The 19,560-nt window shown below is 51.0% G+C and overlaps 1 protein-coding gene across 13 annotated transcripts in view; it reads left to right on the forward strand.

Moving 5' to 3' along the window:
* The window catches only part of Dnm2 (dynamin 2), a 91,277-nt gene that overhangs the window by 32,498 nt on the left and 39,219 nt on the right, over window positions 1–19,560 (forward strand). For 12 of the 13 annotated variants that reach the window (XM_042280503.2, XM_006986994.4, XM_006986995.4 and 9 more), the window contains exons 2-6: window positions 1,617–1,690; window positions 10,550–10,699; window positions 13,002–13,205; window positions 15,982–16,080; window positions 19,005–19,165. In XM_042280503.2, coding sequence (XP_042136437.1) covers window positions 1,617–1,690; window positions 10,550–10,699; window positions 13,002–13,205; window positions 15,982–16,080; window positions 19,005–19,165 — 688 coding nt within the window. The remainder of the gene's footprint in view (window positions 1–1,616; window positions 1,691–10,549; window positions 10,700–13,001; window positions 13,206–15,981; window positions 16,081–19,004; window positions 19,166–19,560) is intronic. The other variant, XM_076575813.1, reaches the window with a different exon arrangement.

Here is a 19,560-nt window from a genome sequence, read left to right on the forward strand (position 1 = left end):
TTTTTCTTTTATGTGTCTGGCTTCCTGTGCCTCTGGATGGACTGCCGTCGGTATTGACTAGCCCCTTTGCTGAGCTGTGGAGATTTTGTTTAACTTACTCTGTAAATCACTTAACAGGCTACATTTCATTGATTTATTGTGTGTATGCAGGTGTGCATCTGTGTGTGCTCCTGTGTGTCATGGTCATGTGTGGAGGTCAGAAGACCACTTATGAGTTGGCGCTCCCTTCACCATGCCAGTCCTAGGCATTAAGTTCATCCATCAGCCTTGCTGGCAAGCACCGTCACCCTCGTCTCCTATCTTTAATCCTTCTGTTACAGTGCTGGTGATGAGCCCCTTAGCTGCGCGTGCTAGGCAGGTGCTGTGATGCTGAGCTCTAGCTCCAGTTGATGTAGCTCAGGCTGGCCTGGCACCTGTGCTGGAGCCAAAGACGACCTTGACATTCTGATCCTCCCACTGCTGAGTTTCCCTCCTCCCCAGCAGAATTCCCACGTGGGTCTCTGGAAGCCACGCAACCCAAGTTCTTTTTGTGCTATGTAAAGGACTGAATCTGGGGTTTCACAGACACTATGCAAGTATGCTGCCATCCTGTATTGCTCTGCAAATTCTTTAGATCTGAGTTGTTTTGTTTTTCCAGATGGTCACCTGTAGCCCAGGCTGGCCTTGAGCTCTCTATATAGCTGAGCCTGGTCATGAACTTTTGATCCTTCTGCCTCTCATGCCCTGCTGGTGACCTTTCCTGAGATATAATGTAGATACAGTAAAATATAGATCTTAAATACACACCCTGATTGTTCTGATAACTTAAAAAAAAAAAAAAACCTGCTGATCGCTGGACAGATCAGCATTGAAGACGTTTTTGCCACCCCAGAAAGTTCCGTCTTGTATCTTCCTGTCTGTTTCTCCAAAAGAAGCCTCTGCCCTGATCTTATCGTAAGAGACAGCTCTGGCTGTTGAGGTTCAAGTCCATTCATTATGTACCAGCTTAGCCTGGGCCATGTGCCTGGAAAGGGTGTGCATGGGGTCTCCAGGACAGCTGCACTCATTTCTACCCCCACGAGGCAGGCCACACAGATGTCCATTCACCAGACAGAAAGAACTATGGACCAGCCATTTGACAGTGCTGATGGTGACCTAACTCGGGATGCTTTTGCCTCCCAATGTGCTGGTACAGACATTAGCCACCATCTCCATTTCCTTCAGTGGGAATCCATTCCAGAGCCTCCTGCATGCTGGGCAAACACTTTAGCTACTGAGCCACCTTTCAGCCCTTGTTTTAGTCTGAGACAGCATCTTGCTGTGGAGTCCCATCTACCTGCCTCAGTCTTCAGCGCCCTGGGTTGCTGGTGGTTGGCTGTTTTAGCTCAGGCTGACCTCTGTCTTTGCCATAGGGAACACTGTCTGAATACAATATAAAGAGGGGCTAGTGGAAGTGCTAGAGCACCAGAACAGCCCTGTCCACAGGGCTCTGTGTCCTCAGCCTCCAGACCCTCTGTAGCCTGGGGTGGGGAGCCACTGGGTTGGTGTGTTGGCTGAGGTTTGCTCACTGCCTGTGCTCACGTGTCCTGCCCTCTAGCAGGACTGGGAGTCACTTGTGCTGCTTTCTCTTCTCCCAGGGACTTCCTTCCACGAGGATCAGGAATTGTCACCCGGAGGCCTCTCATTCTGCAGCTCATCTTTTCTAAAACAGGTATGAGAAGTGGAAACTTCAAAACAAAACCCAAGAAAAAATCAAAATAACAAATAAGTAAGGGATACGGAGGCAGCCTAGGTCACAGACCGCTTGCCCGACACATGGGAAACCCTGATTCCATCCCCAGCATAGCATCAGCTGGCATGGTGGTGCAAGCTTGTGATCCGAGCAGAAGGGTCAGAAGCTCAAGGTCACCCTGTGCTGCACGAGAGTTCAAGACCATCCTGGACTACTAAGACCCTGTCTCCAGACACCAACAAACAAGTACTACGAGGAGGCCATATCTGGATGTAGAAATGGAGCTCTTGTATTGTTTAGGTTTGGATTTGAAGGTCCCACATGTACAGGGAAGCTGAAAATCAGCTCAGTGAACACCCCAGCTGCAGCCCGGAGTTCCTAACCAGGACCAGGCCACCAAGTGCCATAGTTACTTTCTGAATCTTTTTTTTTTTTTGTAAAGAAGTCTTGCATTTCAACTAAAATCATTTCCTTATACTTTGTGTGCAGACACAGACCAGACCCAATTAAAAGAACTAGTGTGCCTGGCATTTGAGGCCTAGTCCATGGTCTCATGCTTCCAGTTGTTTCCCAACATGCCCTTCCACTGAAAACTGAAGCATAGCCAGGCTCCCTGCATTTCTAGTGGGCCGCTGGCTTGGAATCCCCAGCCAGTCCAACGTGACCTGACAGCCCCCACCCCCACCCTCACCCCGCCTTCCAACGCCCTGCTGTTTTCCTTCACCCTGAGGATTCTACCAGGCCGGCTTGGAGGAGAGGCTGCACTGAGACCTGGTGGTTTGGTGCACAGTGCCCTTTGCGGGCTTTGCTTCATGCATGATAGGGTGGGCTGCTGCTCTTGCATTGGGCTTCCAGTCAGCCGTCCTGGGAAAGGCCCTGGGCAGCTCTTCTATGTTTGTCTCCTTGCCTGAAGGGCTCTGCCTCACCTCAGGAATCCCTTTATGCACTTTTTCATGGGGTACCAGCTGGCGCTGTTGCTGCTTCTGGTCCCTGGCTACCCTGGGAAAGCCTGCCTGGGTAAGCAGGGAAGGGAGCAAGCCTTCACAGGTTCCTGTACTGGCTTCCTTTGTGGGAAGGCAAGTTAGTTGTGTGCCAGGCCCTGGATGAACAGTGCTAGCTTTATACCTGGTTGGTTGCTTGTTTGGACAGCTGGTACCCAGGCTGGCCCCAGATCTCTTGGACATGAGTGCTAGGATGACTTACTAGGTGAGCTGCCACGCTTTACTGTAGTCTGCAGTTTGATTTACTTTATTTATTTAAACATTTTTTGTATCTTTATTTTTAATTGTGTGAATGTTTTACCTGCATATATGTCTGTTCACTACATGTGTACCTGGTTGCTGTGAAGGTGATAAGAAGGCATCAGATCCCCCAGAACAGGAGTTCCAGGCACTATGAACCACTGCTTGGGTGCTGGGAATCAGACCCAGTGCTCTTAACCTCTGAGCCATCTCTTCAGCCCCTTCTTTTTTCTGTTCTTTTTTTTTTCTTTTTTTTTGTTTTGTTTTCTGAAACAGGCTTCTTTCTCTGTGTAGTTTTGGTGCCTGTCCTGGATCTCGCTCTGTAGACCAGGCTAGCCTCGAACTCACAGAGATCCTCCTGCCTCTGCCTCCTGAGTGCTGGGATTAAAGGCGTGCACCACCACCGCCCGGCCAGCCCCTTATTTTATTTGTTAAATTATGTGTATGCATGTGTGTCTGTGTGTGGGCATGTGCATGTGAGTGCAGGTACAAACAGAGGTCTGAAGCCACCAGATCTCCTGGAGCTCAGGTGGTCCTGAGCCACCTTACCTGGGTCCTAGGAACCAAACTTGGGTCCTGTAAGGTCAGAGTATGCTCTTAACCGTGGGTTCGTCTCTCTAGCCCTGTTTTTTATTCATCTTCTGTGTGTGTGTGTGTAAGTGCGCACGTGCTTGTGTATGGAGATCAGAAGACAACTTTGCAGAAGTCAGTTCTGTCCTTCTGCTCTGTGGGTCCCTGCGTCCAGCTCAGGTTGTCAGGATGGTGTCTTCACCTGCTGAGTCATCTCTCTTGCCCATTTACTGTAGTTGTATGCTCGCTATTGTTAGACTGTCTAGGGACGTTTGTTGGGACAGCACATCAGCTGACCCCTACTTTGGAAGGCCACTGCTTTTGCCATAGAGGCTGCCACCAGTAGTGGTCCATGGGGCACTCACAGTTTATCGCAGGCGGGCCCAGAGACTGAGTGCCACCCTGTGCTCCCAGGGAAAAGGAGCTGGGAAGGGGGCAGGTGACAGGGAGGGTGAGCCTTTAGGCCTCTCTCAGGAGCTGACGTGGAACTGCTGCTGGCACGTTTCTGGTCCTGTGGAGCGCTCCTAAGGCTTTTGGGTGTGCTGGGCAAGTGCTCTGAGCTGCATCCTTCGCCCTCTTGATTTGCTTGTTTAGAATTGCTAGCTCAGGCTGGTCTCCACTGGTGTCTGGGGATGATCTTGAGCTCCTGGCCTTCCTGCCAAATGCTGGGATTATAGATATGCACCACCATGCCTGGTTTAGGGGGTTGGGGATGGGGCTAAGACCTTGTGCACACTAGAAGAGCACCCCCTGAGCTATAGCTCCCTCCAACGGCATTGTTTAACTCCTTATTTTGAGACAGAGTCTCACTTTGTAGGCAGACAGGCTTTGAACTGTATTCCAGGTGGGCCTTAAGCGTTTGATCTTCCATTTGCAGCCTCCTGAGTAGCTAGAACAGCACACCTCAAGGCCTGACTGGCATGTGCAGGGAAGAGGGGGTGCTGGTGCCTAGCAGAGCTGGTGTGTAGAGGTTCCTGGGCGGCCAAAGTCTGCTGGAAGTCTGAGATTCTCTGGGTCTGGGTAGTCTTGGGGAAAAGCCCATGAAAGGAACCATTGAGCTGAGGACACCTGGCCAAAGCTGACCTTCATAAAGGTCAGAACAGTCCCTGACCTTTCTCCCTCTTGGAGGGACCCCAAACTTTCCCACCTCTTGCCTGAGGCCACGAAGGATGACTATTACTTAGATCCTTGATGGAGCTGCTTTTGGGGATATGACCAGGCATGTGGGAGGAGGCTGGAGCAGGTCACTAGGCATAGCTGCTTGGGGGCAGGGGGACAGTTTGTAGAGATGGGACAGAGCTGGATCTCCTGGGCTGGGTGGACAGGTGTGTCTCAGGATTTTCCTATCCTGAGTCCCCTAAGCTTGAATGCCCCCACCCTTTGCCTAATAGTGGCATTGCCGGTCCTTGCTTCAGGTGCATGCTCATACTGTGCTGGGCCTTGGTAATGCTGCAGACTGCATTTCCTATACTCAGCTGGCTGAAGAGGGTATCGCTGGGCTGGTTAGAGAGCGGATCAGGCTTCAGATCTACCCTGGGCCAGGGACCCCTGGAGCACATTCTAGGTCCTAGCAGTAATGAGTGCAGAGCTGGGAGTGGAGGTGGAGAAGGTAGGAGACGGATAGGCGAGCCCTAGAGATTACAAATTCCTCACATTGATGCTGGCTGCAGAGCCAGGGATTTGGACAGACCAGTGTCCTTCTGTACCTCAGTGGCTGCTGCTCCTTCGAGGTTCAGGACTGTAAAGATATGCCTCGTGAGACCAGACCAGGGTCCTCCCCCTTAGAACTTCAGACACCCAAGTGCCTTGTGGCTTTTTGTTCAGGCTGGTTTGCTGAGCCATGACTAGAAGCTAGTGCTGTTTAAAAATTACCTAAGACCACAAGTTCCAGGGAGCCTAGTGGCCCACGAGTGAACCCTCTCCTCACCCAGAATCATCCTGCTAAACTCTGGGGGTGAGGGTGGGGTTTCTCTTCCATCCCCAGCCTTCACCCTGACTTTGGTCTGTGATCACTGGGCCAGAAAAGAGATGTCAAGACGCGGCCAGTCCCTAGCAGAACCCAGCCCCTCTTGTTCCCCAGAGACAGCCATGCCTCCTCACTGCCCCTCAAGCTCATGTGTCCCCACCTCTGGCCCTCACCATGTTCCATGGAGTCACTTATTAGATAAAACTGTACTTTCTTGAGTCAAATTGAGTTTTGTTTGAGACGGAATCTCATGTAGCTCAAGCTGGCCTTGAATTTGCTTATATCTGAAGCTAGCCTTGAATTCTGATCTCCCATGTTGTGGGATACAGGCATGCCTCACCATGTCTGGCTGTGTTCTCCCTATGTCTCTTCCTACTAAGATGGGAGATACGCTGAGGCAGGGGGATGCTGAAATACTTGGCTGTCCATTCTTGCCTGACACCCAGCCTTGGATGTCAGGGCCTTAGATCCTTCATCAGTGCTCCAGCTGCATGGGCTAGGACTGGAGAATGAGTGGAGCTGTGCACCATTTCCTACCCAGGACCTCCTTCCCTTCCCTGGGCTGTTCGGCCATGGAGGCCCTTTTCCGAACCTGTGGCTTCCATCTGTACAGGTGTGGGTGGCCATCAGGACATACTTTGGGGTGCTTCTGGGTCTAAGGAAAAAAAGTCTGGAGCAGGTGTGGTTCAAGTTGGGGGACTAGTTGGAATGATGACTGCTTTGGAGTAACAGTGTATCTTAGGGCTGGAGAGATGGCTCAGAGGTTAAGAGCACTGGCTGCTCTTCCAAAGGTCCTGAGTTCAATTCCCAGCAACCACATGGTGGCTCACGATCATCTGTAATGAGATCTGGTGCCCTCTTCTGGCCTGTAGTCATACATGCTGTATACATAGTAAATAAATAAATCTTAAAACAAAACAAAACAGTGTATCTTAGACAAGCCCCTGTTTGTCTCAAACCCAGAGGAGCTGTAGGCTGAATAGGAATAGTAAATGTGTACTAATGCTCCTAAGACTTGGAGACTCTTGCATGCACAAATCCTGGGGTTTTTTGTTTGTTTTATTTTTGAGGCAGCAGAGTGTCGTGTAGCACAGCCTCAAACTCACGTATAGCTGAAAGTGACCTTGAACTCCTGATCCTCCTGTCTCTACCTCCCTAGTGCTGGAGTTACAGGAGTGCTCCACCACATAGGGTTTATGTGGTGCCGGGGTCAAAAGGCTTTCTACCAAACTGCATTTTATTCCCACTCCTATTTTTTTAGATCTATGAATTTAGTGTGTGTGTGTGTGTGTGTGTGTGTGTGTGTGTGTGTGTGTGTGTGTGTGTTTATGTATGTATGTAGATGCCTGTAGAATTCAGAGGTGTTGTATCCTTTGGAGCTGGAGTTTTAGGTGTGAGCTGCCTGACATGGGTGCTAAGAACCAAACACAGTCCTCTTCAGGAACAGCACTCACTCTTGACTATTAAGCAAGCTCCAGCCTCCTGCTGGTTTGTTTGAGACTGGAACTTAGTACCTCACCTAGGCTCCTCCAGGTTGACAGATCCTGTTTCGTTGTTGGGTATATCTGGGGGTCTCCAAAGTGTGTCTGAGCCCCCAGGCGTTTTTGTCCAGACATGCATGCCAATGCCAGACCTGAAGAAGGCAGATCTTGTGGTCCTGGGCATCAGGAGCTGGCCAAGATGGCATTGCTTTTTGCCAGGCTGTGGATGAAGTCTCACTGCTTTTATCTTCCAACACCTACATACATGCTTAGGAAGCAGCAGCGGGTGCTGGAGAGTGTAGTGACACACAGCCAACCCTGTGGTTTAGAGCCACGTCAGGCAGGTGGAGAGCTCTTTAGAGACCCTCCCAGTTTGTTCCCCGGGCACACAGTGAGGCTGCCGCGGGCAGCTCTGCCAGGAAGACTGGCTGGCCCAGCAGGGTGAGCAGCATGGCCGCCAACCCAGGCCCACCTTTGGGAGAGCCTGTCTGGGTCACTGTGCAGGGCAGGGCCCGGGGAAATGCACTCTGCTGCCAGTGGATGTGTGGTTGTCAGAACACTGCGGTGTTGGCCCAGAGACCAGAGGAACTGGCTCTGTCACCAGGGAACATGGGGACCAGGATAGGCAGAGCTGGCCGTGACTTAGAGGCGTGGTCTGGACTGCTGAGGACCAACCGGCAGGCAGCTCGGCCTTAAGGCATCCAGCACACTCTTTGAACATTTGAGCATGTGCATTAAAGGGCAGCTTTTTTGAGGCAGAGTCTCTCTTTGCCTTGGACTAAGTCTCTTTGTCCAGCGAGGCCTGTCTGTGCCTGCCCAGCACTGGTCTGACAAGCATGCGCTACCACACTTGTCTTATTAATGTGAGTTCTGTGAATCCCATGCAGGCCCTCATGTTCACATTGTAAGCTCCTCACTGACTGCATCCTCAGCCTTGAGAGGTTCTTTTTAAGGCACGGCTTCATGTGTAGCCCAGGCTGTCCTCTAACTCGTGATCCTGCCTCTGGCTATTGACTGCTCCTGTAGGTGTTGGCTGCCCTGACAAGCTTAAAGCAGGCATTTGTGGTAGGACCTGTCAGAGGTGCTGTGTGCCTTATATGAGTGGCATGCCCTCCCTGGACAGGGAATGACAGAGCCCTCTTCCCCCAACACTTTCCCATATTGCACCTTGGGGTCCTCTGCTCCCTAAATGCAGAGGTGCTGGTTGCCACTCCTCCTGTCCTCACACAGATTTGGTTGGGATGTCTGCTTTGCTGCAGGTCAAGGGCCCTCTAGGGCTGGTCAAGCTAACAGCTGCAGCAAACACGGGACACCTGGTCTGCTGCTGCTGCTGCTTCTGCTGCTGCTGCTGCTGCTGCTGCTGCTGCTGCAGGTTCAGCCCCTTGGAGTAGTGCAGGTGGTAAAGAAGGCTGAGATGAAGAGTGACAGGCAGGAAGCCCTGCAGGGGGGCGGGGAGCCAAACCAGGCCCCGCCACCATCTCACACTTGCTGACAGCTTTGATCCGGAAGAGAGCTGCGGTCCTGTGGGGGCTGGGCAGCTGATCCGTTTTTAGTGGCAGCTGCAGGAAGAGTGTTTCCGCTTGTCTCCTGGAAGGCCAGGGCAGGGCTGCCCGCCCTTGGGAAGTGGGTCAGCTGATAGTGTGTCCCAGAGCCTCCTGCCCACACCCTCACTCGTCGCCACGCTCCTTGGTGCCAGCACCCATGCTAGATACAGACCTGGTCCTGCTGAGGCCACTGGTTTGAGAGTCACTAACCCTGTCAGGTGGTCTGACCTACCCAGTTCCAGTGCCACCTCTGAGCTTGAGTCAGCTCGATGTCCTCTCTGCACGTCTGTGAAATGGGCATTGAGTTTGTGTATGTGTGTGCATGAGTGTACACGTGTGTGCTGGTGTGCACCTGCACATATGCGGAGACTAGAGGAGGAGGATGTCCGGGGTCCTCTTCAGCCCTCTCCACCTGTTTCTTTGAGGCAAGGTCTCTGGGGCTTGCTTTTTGTTTATTTGTTTCATTTTGTTTGAGACAATATAACCTTGGCCTGCCTTGAACTCACAGAGATTCTCCTGCCTCCGCCTCCTGCGTGCTGGGATTAAAGGTGTGCGCCACCATGCTGGGCTTTTTTGTTTTTGCTAGGCTGGAGGCCAGCTAGCCCCAGTGAGCCTCCTCTCCCTGTCCCCTTTGGAGCTGGGGGTTACGGGATTTGATTTGGAGGATGCCTGGTTGGTGTGTAGGTGCTGGGATCCAAGTTTACATCCTCATGTTTGCATTCCAAGGACTCTTAACTTCTGAGTCATCTCTGGCCACGTGCTTTGTTTTTATTGAGACAGGGTCTCATGTAGCCCAGGCTGGTCTCCCATTCCATTCCTCGTTCCTCTGCCTCCACATCCCTGGATCTGGGATAACAGGTCTTTGTTACCACACTGCTTTGTCCAGTGCTGGGGTCCCCCATGCTTCCTGCATACCTGCTAAGGGTTCTGCCAGCTGAGCTGCTGGGCCAGCTCTACCTGTGGAGACTCTTCTCAGCCCAGGCTTTTGGTCCCAAGCTCCCTGAGGCTGCTCTTCTTTGAGGCAGCCTGCCCTGTGATTTGTGATTTGGACAGCCAGGTTCTTTTGATTTTCATTCTCGGATGCTCCACACAGTGTTCACCCTGGCTTCTCCCTGCAGGGGTCTTGCTGCCCCACAGTGTCAGCCTGAGTGAGAATGAGAGTTGGCACCTCCTCAGCCTTTTACTTGGCAGATTCAGGCATCTAGACCCCAGCCCGGCAGCTGATGCTTGCAGTCCAAACACAAACACCTACTTATTTTGTGTTTGTCTGACAGTATCTCCTGTGTGGCCCAGTTTGTCCTTCATCTCATCATCCTTCTTCCCCAGCCTTTTAAGTCCCCAAACCACAGGTGCATGCTGCAGTACCTAGCTCTTCCCATCCTGGACCATGAGTGAGCTTCAGATTAACCTGGGACCAAATCCCTTTATCAAAAAGAAAAAAGTCTGTCAGTAAAGAGTTTTTCACAAAGTATGAGGACCTCTGTTTGTCCTCAGTACCCTTGTAAAGGTCAGGTGTTGGGGTGCACACTAGTAACCATGTCCCCGCAGTGGTGGAGATGGAAGGGTTGCTGCAATCACATGACCAGCCAGTCTAGCCCAATTCAAGCCTTAGGCCCCATTCAGAGGTACTGTCTCAAAAAGTGAGGTGGGGAGCAGCAGAGGAAGGACATCCGAGTTTAATCTCTGGCCACCACACATGTGTGCATGAATACTTCATACACACACACACACACACACACACACACACACACACACACACACACAATTTAAAAAGAAGAATCAGTCAGGCCTGGTGGTATACACCTTTCATCCTAACAAAGACAGACTGAGTTCACGGCCAGAACTACATAGTGAGACTGTTTCAAAATATAAACCAACCTGATAAAATGAAAGACAGAACAAATGCCATGATCTTCAAGTTTCTGTGGGAACTGAAGTGGTTTCATTTTTCTCTGCCTGGCACACGGCGTGCTCTGTGCATCCTCCTCCCCCGTACACACCCCTTTCTCACCGTGAACGTCTTCTTCCCGTGTCAGAATATGCCGAGTTTTTGCACTGCAAGTCCAAAAAGTTTACAGACTTTGATGAAGTCCGGCAGGAGATCGAAGCGGAGACCGACCGGGTCACGGGGACCAACAAAGGCATCTCCCCGGTGCCCATCAACCTGCGGGTCTACTCACCACATGGTAGGTGGCTTGGGCGGGGGCTGAGGGCAGCTGGGATAGTCTCCTGTCCAGGTGGATCTTCCAACTTCTCAAGCATCTGAGAAAAGCACATGCCTATACCCTCAGTTCTGGGAAGAGCAAGGTCAAGGACATAGTAAGACCCCATCTCAAACAAAAGCCAAAAATTAGGGCTGAAAATGGGGCTCATGATCAGGCAGTTGTGCAGCAGGCAAGAAGTCAATCCCCAGGACCACATTTAGAATAAAAACGAGCCAGGCATAGTGGTGTGTGCGTCTGTAATCCCAGCACTCAGTAGGCTAAGACATAAAGACTGGGTTTGATGCTAACCAACATCAGCGAACTTTTTGTAAAAGGTTCCGTCTTTGTAAAATGTAAAATTTTTAAAAATGTTACTTGATGTGTGTTTTGCCTCAATGTATGTGTACATACCATATATATTCCTAGTACCTGAGGAAGTCAGAAGAGGGCGTCAGATCCCACGGAACTGGAATTACAGGTGGTTATGATGGGAGTTACACCCGGGTCCTTTGAAAGGGCCAATGTTGGTAACTACTAAGCTACTTTTTTGGGGTTTTTTTTGGTTTTGGTTTTGGTTTTTTTGAGACAGGAGTTTCTCTGTGTGGCCCTGGCTGTCCTGGAACTCACTTGGTAGCCCAGGCTGGCCTTGAACTCACAGAGATCCGCCTGTCTCTGCCTCCTGAGTGCTGGGATTAAATGTGTACACCACCGTCTGGCTCATTTTTTAAAAATATATTTCTTCAAAGTTTCTTTTGTGTGTGTGTGTGTGTGTGTGTGTTCTCACGTCATATGGCGCACATATGGAGGCTGGAGGACAGCTTGCAGGGGTCAGTTCTTCCACCATGTAGGGCCCAGGGATGGCTCTCAGGCCATCAGGTTTGGTGATAGGAATCTACGCACTGAGCTACTTCACTGGCCCTGTTTATTCCCCCTCTCCCCCTCCTTCCCTCCCTTCCTCTCCATCCTCCCTTCCTCCCTTGTTTCTTTCTAAAACAATATATCATGTAGCCCGGACTGGCCTCAAACCCCTTTTATGGTTCAGAAGACCTTGAATTCCTCATCTACCTGCTCCTACCTCCCCAGTGCTAGATTATAGACGTGCACACCCAGACATGGTTCATATGGTGCTAGGAACAGCATGCAGAGCTTTGTGGATGCTAGGTGTGCCCTTTACCAGCTGAGCTCCAACCCTGGCCCTATAGCTGGAGCTCCATAGTACATTCAAGGCCAGTCTGGGCTACACACCCAGGCTCGGCCTCAAACAGGGAAGGTGTGGCAGGAAGGGATGTGGCTCAGTGAGTAGAATGCTTGCTGCACGCATATGAAGACTTGCATTCTCCCCATAGCAGCCACGCACAGCACAGCACAGCACAGCACAGCACTGCACTGCACTGCACAGCACAGCACAGCACTGCACAGCACAGCACTGCATAGCACAGCACTGCACAGCACTGCACAGCACAGCACAGCAATGCACAGCACAACACTGCACAGCAATGCACTGCACAGCACAGCACTGCACATCACAGCACTGCACAGTACAGCACAGCACAGCACTGCACAGTACAGCACAGCACTGCACAGTACAGCACAGCACAGCACTGCACTGCACTGCACAGCACAGCACAGCACTGCACAGTACAGCACTGCACAGCCCAGCCCAGCCCAGCCCAGCACTGCACTGCACTGCACAGCACAGCACAGCACAGCACAACACTGCACAGCACTGCACTGTGTGTCTTTAGTCCTGGAACCAGGACACTGGGCAGATAATGTGTAGCTCAGTCAGTAGCCTAGGCTCAGTGAGGAGACCCTTTCTCAAAAGATATAGTGTAGGAGCCAGCAAGATAGTTCACCAGGCTGGATGGTGGTGGTGCACATCTTTAATCCCAGCACCGGGGAGGCAGAGGCAGGCGGATCTCTGTGAGTTCGAGGCCAGGCTGGTCTACAGAGTGGTTCCAGGACAGCCAGGGATACACAGAGCAACCCTGTCTTGGAAAATGGAAAAAAAAAGATAGTTCACCAGATAAAGGTACCTACTGGCAAGCCTGATGAGCAATACCTGGGTGACCTCTGACCTCCACATGCATGTGCTCATGAGGGCATCCACCAAACACAAAAGGCACACACAGAAGTGTGTTGTAGTAGGAGTGTTAGGAGTGGGCCCAACTGTGACTCCCCCGAGGAACTTGCTGATGTCTACTGGGTCTCCAGGGACTGTGTGTGTATGCTCCAAACCCTTTCCTGGGCTCTGACTACTTTTGCCTCTTGATTTCACCCTCAGTGTTGAACTTGACCCTCATCGACCTCCCAGGAATCACTAAGGTGCCAGTGGGGGACCAGCCGCCAGACATCGAGTACCAGATCAAGGACATGATCCTGCAGTTTATCAGCCGAGAAAGCAGCCTTATTCTTGCTGTCACACCTGCCAACATGGACTTGGCCAACTCGGACGCCCTCAAGCTGGCCAAGGAGGTGGACCCCCAAGGTGACCCTCCAGCCCCAGGGCAGCAGCTCTCTCCAGGAGTACTAGTCCCCCCTGATGTGCACTCTGGCACAGGGCTGTTAGAAAGAGGCCTCCTGGGATTCAGCATCCCCTGTGTGGTGGGCATCCCTTGCAACACTTGAAAGAGCTAGACATTCCCTCTTTCTTGAGTATTAATGAGGTCTACTCTGCCAGCCCTGGAGGGTGGGATCTGGCTATAGTTAGTAGTCAGCTTCCCATCACTATGACCAACACCCTGACATAGTCATCATCTTTTAAAGAGCATGCAGGGTTATTTAGGCTCAGTGTCAGAGGTTCCTGTTGTGGTTGGTGACTTTGAACTCACAGGGATCCGCATGCCTCTGTCTATCAAGTTCTGGGATTAAAAGGGTGTGTCACCATGCCCAGCAGAAAGTGCTAAGCTGTTGGGTCTCCGAGAAAACAGTACTTCACTGTGTACATGGGGAGCAAACCCACTCACCTCACACCCAGGGAACAAAATAGATTAAGAAAAGGGACATGGGACCCAGTGACCAGAAAGCCTCAAGGAGACCTCACTTCAAAGGCAGATAGCTTAGCACATGAGCCTTTGACTGGTATTTAAGATCCAGATCTTAGTCTACAGATACTACTCAGTGGTAGAATTGCCTAGGGAGGGGTTGGGGGTATAACTCGGCATGAATGAGGATCTGGGTTCGAACCAAGGGCTCATCTGTTAAGAGCACTTTCTGCTGGGCAATGGTGGCACACACTTCTAATCCCAGAACTTGATAGACAGAGGCATGCGGATCCCTGTGAGTTCAAGGCCAGCCAGGGCTACATAGTGAAACTTTGTCTGAAAAAGGAAAAAACAAAATAAAAAACACCAGCTGCTCTTGCAGAGGACATGGATTTGGTTTCCAGCACCCACATGATGGATCCCTCTTCTGACCTCTGCAGACAGCAGGCATGCATGTGATGCACAGACATACATGCACACCAAACTCAAACTCATAAAAATAATGGAAATGAGCTAATAAAATTAAAAAGCCATAGCAAATATAAATCACTAAGACCCAGTCTTTAGCAGCCACCCTCCCAGAACAGTTATAACTCCAGACACATGTGTCTTCAGTGTTCAGTCCTCTCTGTGGAGATGGGAACATCTGGGCCTGGAGAATAGCTCATTTGGTGGTGTGCTAGCACACAGAATCCCAGCCCTTCATGAACCTGGTGTGGTGCTGCACACCTGTGATACTAGCACTCCAGAGGTGCAGGTGCACACCTGTGATACTAGCACTCCAGGGGTGCAGGTGCACACCTGTGCACTCCAGAGATGCAGGCAGGAGGGTCAAGACTTCCTGATACATTTTGTTTGTTTGTTTGTTTGTTTATTTATTTATTTATTTATTTGCTTGGTTGGTTTTTCAAGACAGAGTTTCTCTGTGTAACAGCCCTGGCTCTTCTAAAACTGTCTTTGTAGAGCAGGCTGACCTCTGCCTCCCAAGTGCTGGGATTGAAGGTGTGCTCCACCACTGCAGGGTGAACTGTTTTGTTACTTCTTAAAGTGGGACAGCCTTCCTTATTTTTGTGTGTCTGTAATCTGCCCGTTTTGTGGTGGTTGCTTTGGTTTTTGTGCTTTTTATTTGTTTATTTTTCAGTCATTGTTCCAGAATGTAGTGCTGGCAGTATTCGATACCTGCCTGTGCTCCCAGGTGTTGAGATTGCAGGTGCCCAGCCCTGTTTTACACTGTAGTGATAGTGTGTCATTCTGTGGGGGCCCCATTGTCCAGCTACCCACTCCGTAGCCTCACTGATCTGTTCTCATCAACGGGTGTTTCCATTGGAGTCCATGCCGTAGGCCCCCCATTTCTTTTCCTGGTGTGGCTGTGCCCTTCACAGTAGTACCAGCTAATGCAGCCGCCTGTGACGTCCAAGTTCACCCCGTCTTCTGTGGGCCTCCGTTAGCCCCTGATGTGCTTGCTCATGTGGTACAGACAACACGTGTGTGCATCCGGGCTGTGCCTGGGTTCCTGGTGTGTCGGTTGTTCCTGTTTAGGCCGGACCTCGTGTAGTCTACATTGGCTTAAAAATCTGTGTAGGTAAACATGACCTTAAACTCCTGATCCTCCTGCCTCCACCTCCCAAGTGCTGAGATTACAGGTGTGCACCAACAAGCCCAGTATAATTGGGTACTTAGGAAGAGCCCCAGGCTCCTTTTCAAGTGCTCTGCAGCTCAGCTGGCACCAGGGTGGTACCCAGGGCTTGTGAATGCTAAAGCAAATATGGTCCATGAAGTTCATCATCCTCACCTGGTTTGGGAGCTCAGCTTATAAACTGTCCCGGGGAATTGTGGCCAGGACCCCAAGCTAAAGCACTTTGGCTGCAGGGATTAAGGGGTGGAGAAGCACAGTAGGCTTAGGGCCTGGCTTGGCTGTGTGGTGCGCTGACTGGCAGGTGTGGGAAGAACTTTGATGGGTGGTCCTGGAGTGGAACTTGAGCCAGGTAACAAGGAGCCCTGGAAATAGTTGCTCGGGTTCAAGTATGATGTTGGGAATGGGCAGGGAAGAGTCTAGTTTCCATGATGTTTTCTGGTTCTGCTGTGGCCCGCTTATATTCTTGGCCAGTGTTTATTGAGAAAGCACTTGTCCCTTGACAATTATTGGGGCTGTCATTGTCATTTTACACTGCCAACAGGTGTCCAGGCAAAGTGACACACAGTTTGTCCCTTGTTTTGCGGCCTGTCAGTGGGTCCCAGGGCCCTTCCTCATGACCCCTTCTGATTTCTGGGCTCTTTCAGGCCTACGGACCATTGGTGTCATCACCAAGCTGGACCTGATGGATGAAGGCACAGATGCCAGGGATGTCCTGGAAAACAAGCTACTGCCCTTGAGAAGAGGTATGCAGGGCAGGGCTGGGATGGGCCCACAGGAGCATGTATTTTGAGATTCTCATCTGGATATAGTGGTTTTGAATTACAGCTGTTTTCTGGAACATTCGGAAGCAAGTAGGTAGCCAGCCTTGGTGCATGCTATAATCCCAGCACTCTGGAGGTGGAGATGGGGAGCAGAAATTCTAGGTCATCTTTGGCTACGTAGCAAGTTCTATACCACCCTAGGCTGCACGAGACCTTGTCTCCAACAAATAAAATTTACGTTCTAAGAATGAATCTCCTTCCTAGGTAGAACCATTGCCCGCCATATGCTAGGAACGAGATTCATTCCCCAGCTGCACAAACAAAACATAACAGAGACACATACTGCTTGATCCACTTTCGGAAGAACCCTAGAGCTCTCACTTTCCAACATGTAGATGGTGGCATTTAGACACTGGAGGACAGCCAGGCATGGGCACACCCGTCAGTCCTACATTCAAAGCCTGCGGTGGAAGGGTCATGAGTTTGAAGACAGCGTGGGTGAAGCACTCCTGACCTGGGTTTGGAATTTACATAAAGGCAGAAGGAAGGGGGCACAGGCTCCATTTGTCCTCCAGTGCACGTTTTTGAGAATGTTTTTGAAAACGTTTTGGCTGCAGGGAATGGGGGCTGAGAAGTGCTTCCCTAGCTGGTGGAGGCTGAGGATGGAAGGCTAGGCCTGGTGAGCCTGGTGACCCCACAGCTGTGAGTGCTGCCAGACACTTGGGCCTCCTCCTCAGCCAAGGGGAGCTCACATCCATCCATTTGGACTTGAGGGCCTCAGCCGCCTCTTCCTCCATGATGGCAGTCACTGGCCTCTGTCCCCCTTTGTCTTCCCAAGAGTGTCATCTGTCCCTTCCTCTCCACTCATGAGTGCTATCCTCTCATCGTGTGACCTTGGGCTCTTCCTCACTTGTCTCCCCTGAGACTTCAGAGCTCTTCCCACTGGAGGGCTGGAGCCCATGAATGCAAGGACCATGTGCCTTGCATGCACAAGACGCTGGCCGGTCCCCAGCACCACAGCATCCACTGTGGCCCCCCTTCTGACTTGTAGACTGAAACCCCTGCCGGGGTACTGTTGCTCTGAGCACCCGTTCTTTTGTGTTATTTGTGTATGTGGTGCCTTGTTTTGTTTTGGTGGTGGTGTTTGAGACAGGCTGGACTTGAACTTCTTGCCTCGGCCTCAGCTGGGGTTCTGATGTATGCCACCATACCGGGCTTATTTACTTACATATGTATATATATATTTTTTTATTTTTTGTGAATGTTCATTTTGAAACTATTTGTATACATGTTTTTGTTTTTAAGGACTGTGTATGCCTAGTGACTATCATGACATAACCCAGGGCCACCTTGAACTTGAGATTCTCCTCCTCAGACTTCGGTCATGGGCCACAAAGTCTGACTTTAGTGGGTTTTATTTTACTTCATTTATTATTGACATGTGGAGGTGAGGCATGCATGATGTTTGTGGTGGGGAGGTGCCACAGCTCAGGTTTGGAGGTCAGAAGACAACTTTTTAGAGTTAGTTCTCTGTCCATCATATGAATTCTGGGAGGTCAAACTCAGGTCATTAGGCCTGGCGGCTCGCCATTTTACTGCTGGGCATTTGCTGGCTGTAATGAGTCTTAATATGACAAGATATGCTACGTTCTCTTTACTTTGTTTTTCAGGGTTTTGTTGTTGATGATGTTTTTGTTTTGGAATATTTTATGTCTTTATTTTTTAGATTTATTTTAATTTTTAACTTAAGAATTATTTTTAAATTCACTATGACAAGGAGTATGGGTGTGTGCCAGCCCCCTGGAGGCCACAGGCTCAAGTTAGAGCCATTCATGAGCCACTGACCTGGGTGCTGTGGAGGAGCAGTGTCCTGGTTGGCTTTCTGTTACTGTGACAGACACTATGGCTAAAAGCAGCTTGGAAGGAAAGGCTGTGTTTGACTTACAGGTCACAGCCCATCATGGAAGGAAGCCAAATCAGGAACCTGGAGGCAGGAACTGAAGCACAGGCCACAGAGAAACACTGCTTATCGGCTTGCTTGCTTTCTATAACCTGCTCTACCTCCTTTCTCTTTGGGGTTTATTTTGTTTTGTTTCTCTGTGTAGCCTTGGCTGTCCTGGAACTCACTCTGTAGACCAGGCTGGCCTCAAACTCACAGAGATCTGTCTGCCTCTGCCTCCCGAGTGCTGGGATCAAAGGCATGCGCCACCACCGCCCAGCTTCAGCCTGCTTTCTTTCTTTTTTTTTTCTTTTTTTTTCCAGAGCTGAGGACCGAACCCAGGGTCTTGTGCTTGCTAGGCAAGCGCTCTACCACTGAGCTAAATCCCCAACCCCGGGCCTGCTTTCTTATACACCTAGGACCAGCAGTCCAGGGGTGGCACTACTGGAAGTGAGCCGGGGGGCTCCTGCATCACTCACTAGTGAAGAAAACACCCACGGGCCAATCTGATGGAGTCAGTTCCTCAATTAAGGTTCCTCTTCCAGCTGACTCCGGCTCGTAGTAAAGACAGACACTACCCAGCCCAGGCAGCAGTGCTTTGGACGGCACAGCTGTCTATTCTGTGGTGCTGGGATAGGAGCCCCGGCTTTTTCTGCATGCTAAGCAGGGCTGTCCCTGCTAAGCTGCTCCTCCAGCCCGCATACCTGTCCTTGAAGCTCCGCTTGGAGACTTGGCTGCCCATCTTCACCACCGTCCACATTTCAAGATGCTTTCCCCAGCTGCCTTCCATTGCATTACATCCCTCGTGAGGTCTCAGTACTATCTATCCTGTGACCTCTTCTCTGAGTGGTTCATGGGGCCAGTGTGTTTCTAACTTCCGCCTGGCCCACGTGGAGTGAAGTCAACACCGGTAGCCTCAGCACCGAGCCCTTCCTGGCCTAATGCATATCTTGACCTTCTCTCTTAGGCTACATTGGTGTGGTTAACCGCAGCCAGAAAGACATCGAGGGCAAAAAGGACATCCGGGCTGCCCTGGCAGCTGAGAGGAAGTTCTTCCTCTCTCACCCAGCCTACCGGCACATGGCTGACCGAATGGGTACCCCACACTTACAGAAGACCCTGAATCAGGTACAGCCGAGGTTTGAGGCTACCATGTAGAGTGGGTCAGTCTTCACCGTACAACAGTGTGGCTCTACACTTGGGTCTTCTCAGTCTCCAGCAGTAGCAAGGCTGTCGGTCCATCTTGTTGCTCCCGTCCCAAGTGTTTGCACTGAAGGCCTGTTGAGAACTGCGTGAGGCATGAGCTGGTAGCGTGACTGTTTGACTCTGTGGGTGTCGCTGTTGTTTGAAAGGCACTGCAGTAATTCACTGGCCGGAAGTCTAAAGACAGTCTGGAGGTTGGTAACGGTCAGTCAGGGCCGCCGACTGCAGCTAAGTGGGAAAAAGGCGCTGCAGTCTGGCAGCTGGGATCTAAAGCCCGGCCCAGCCTCTGAGCAAGCAGTCTTGGCCCAGCTTTGCCATGC

Source organism: Peromyscus maniculatus, chromosome 7 (assembly GCF_049852395.1).
Source record: "Peromyscus maniculatus bairdii isolate BWxNUB_F1_BW_parent chromosome 7, HU_Pman_BW_mat_3.1, whole genome shotgun sequence".
Classification (NCBI taxonomy): Eukaryota; Metazoa; Chordata; class Mammalia; order Rodentia; family Cricetidae; genus Peromyscus; species Peromyscus maniculatus.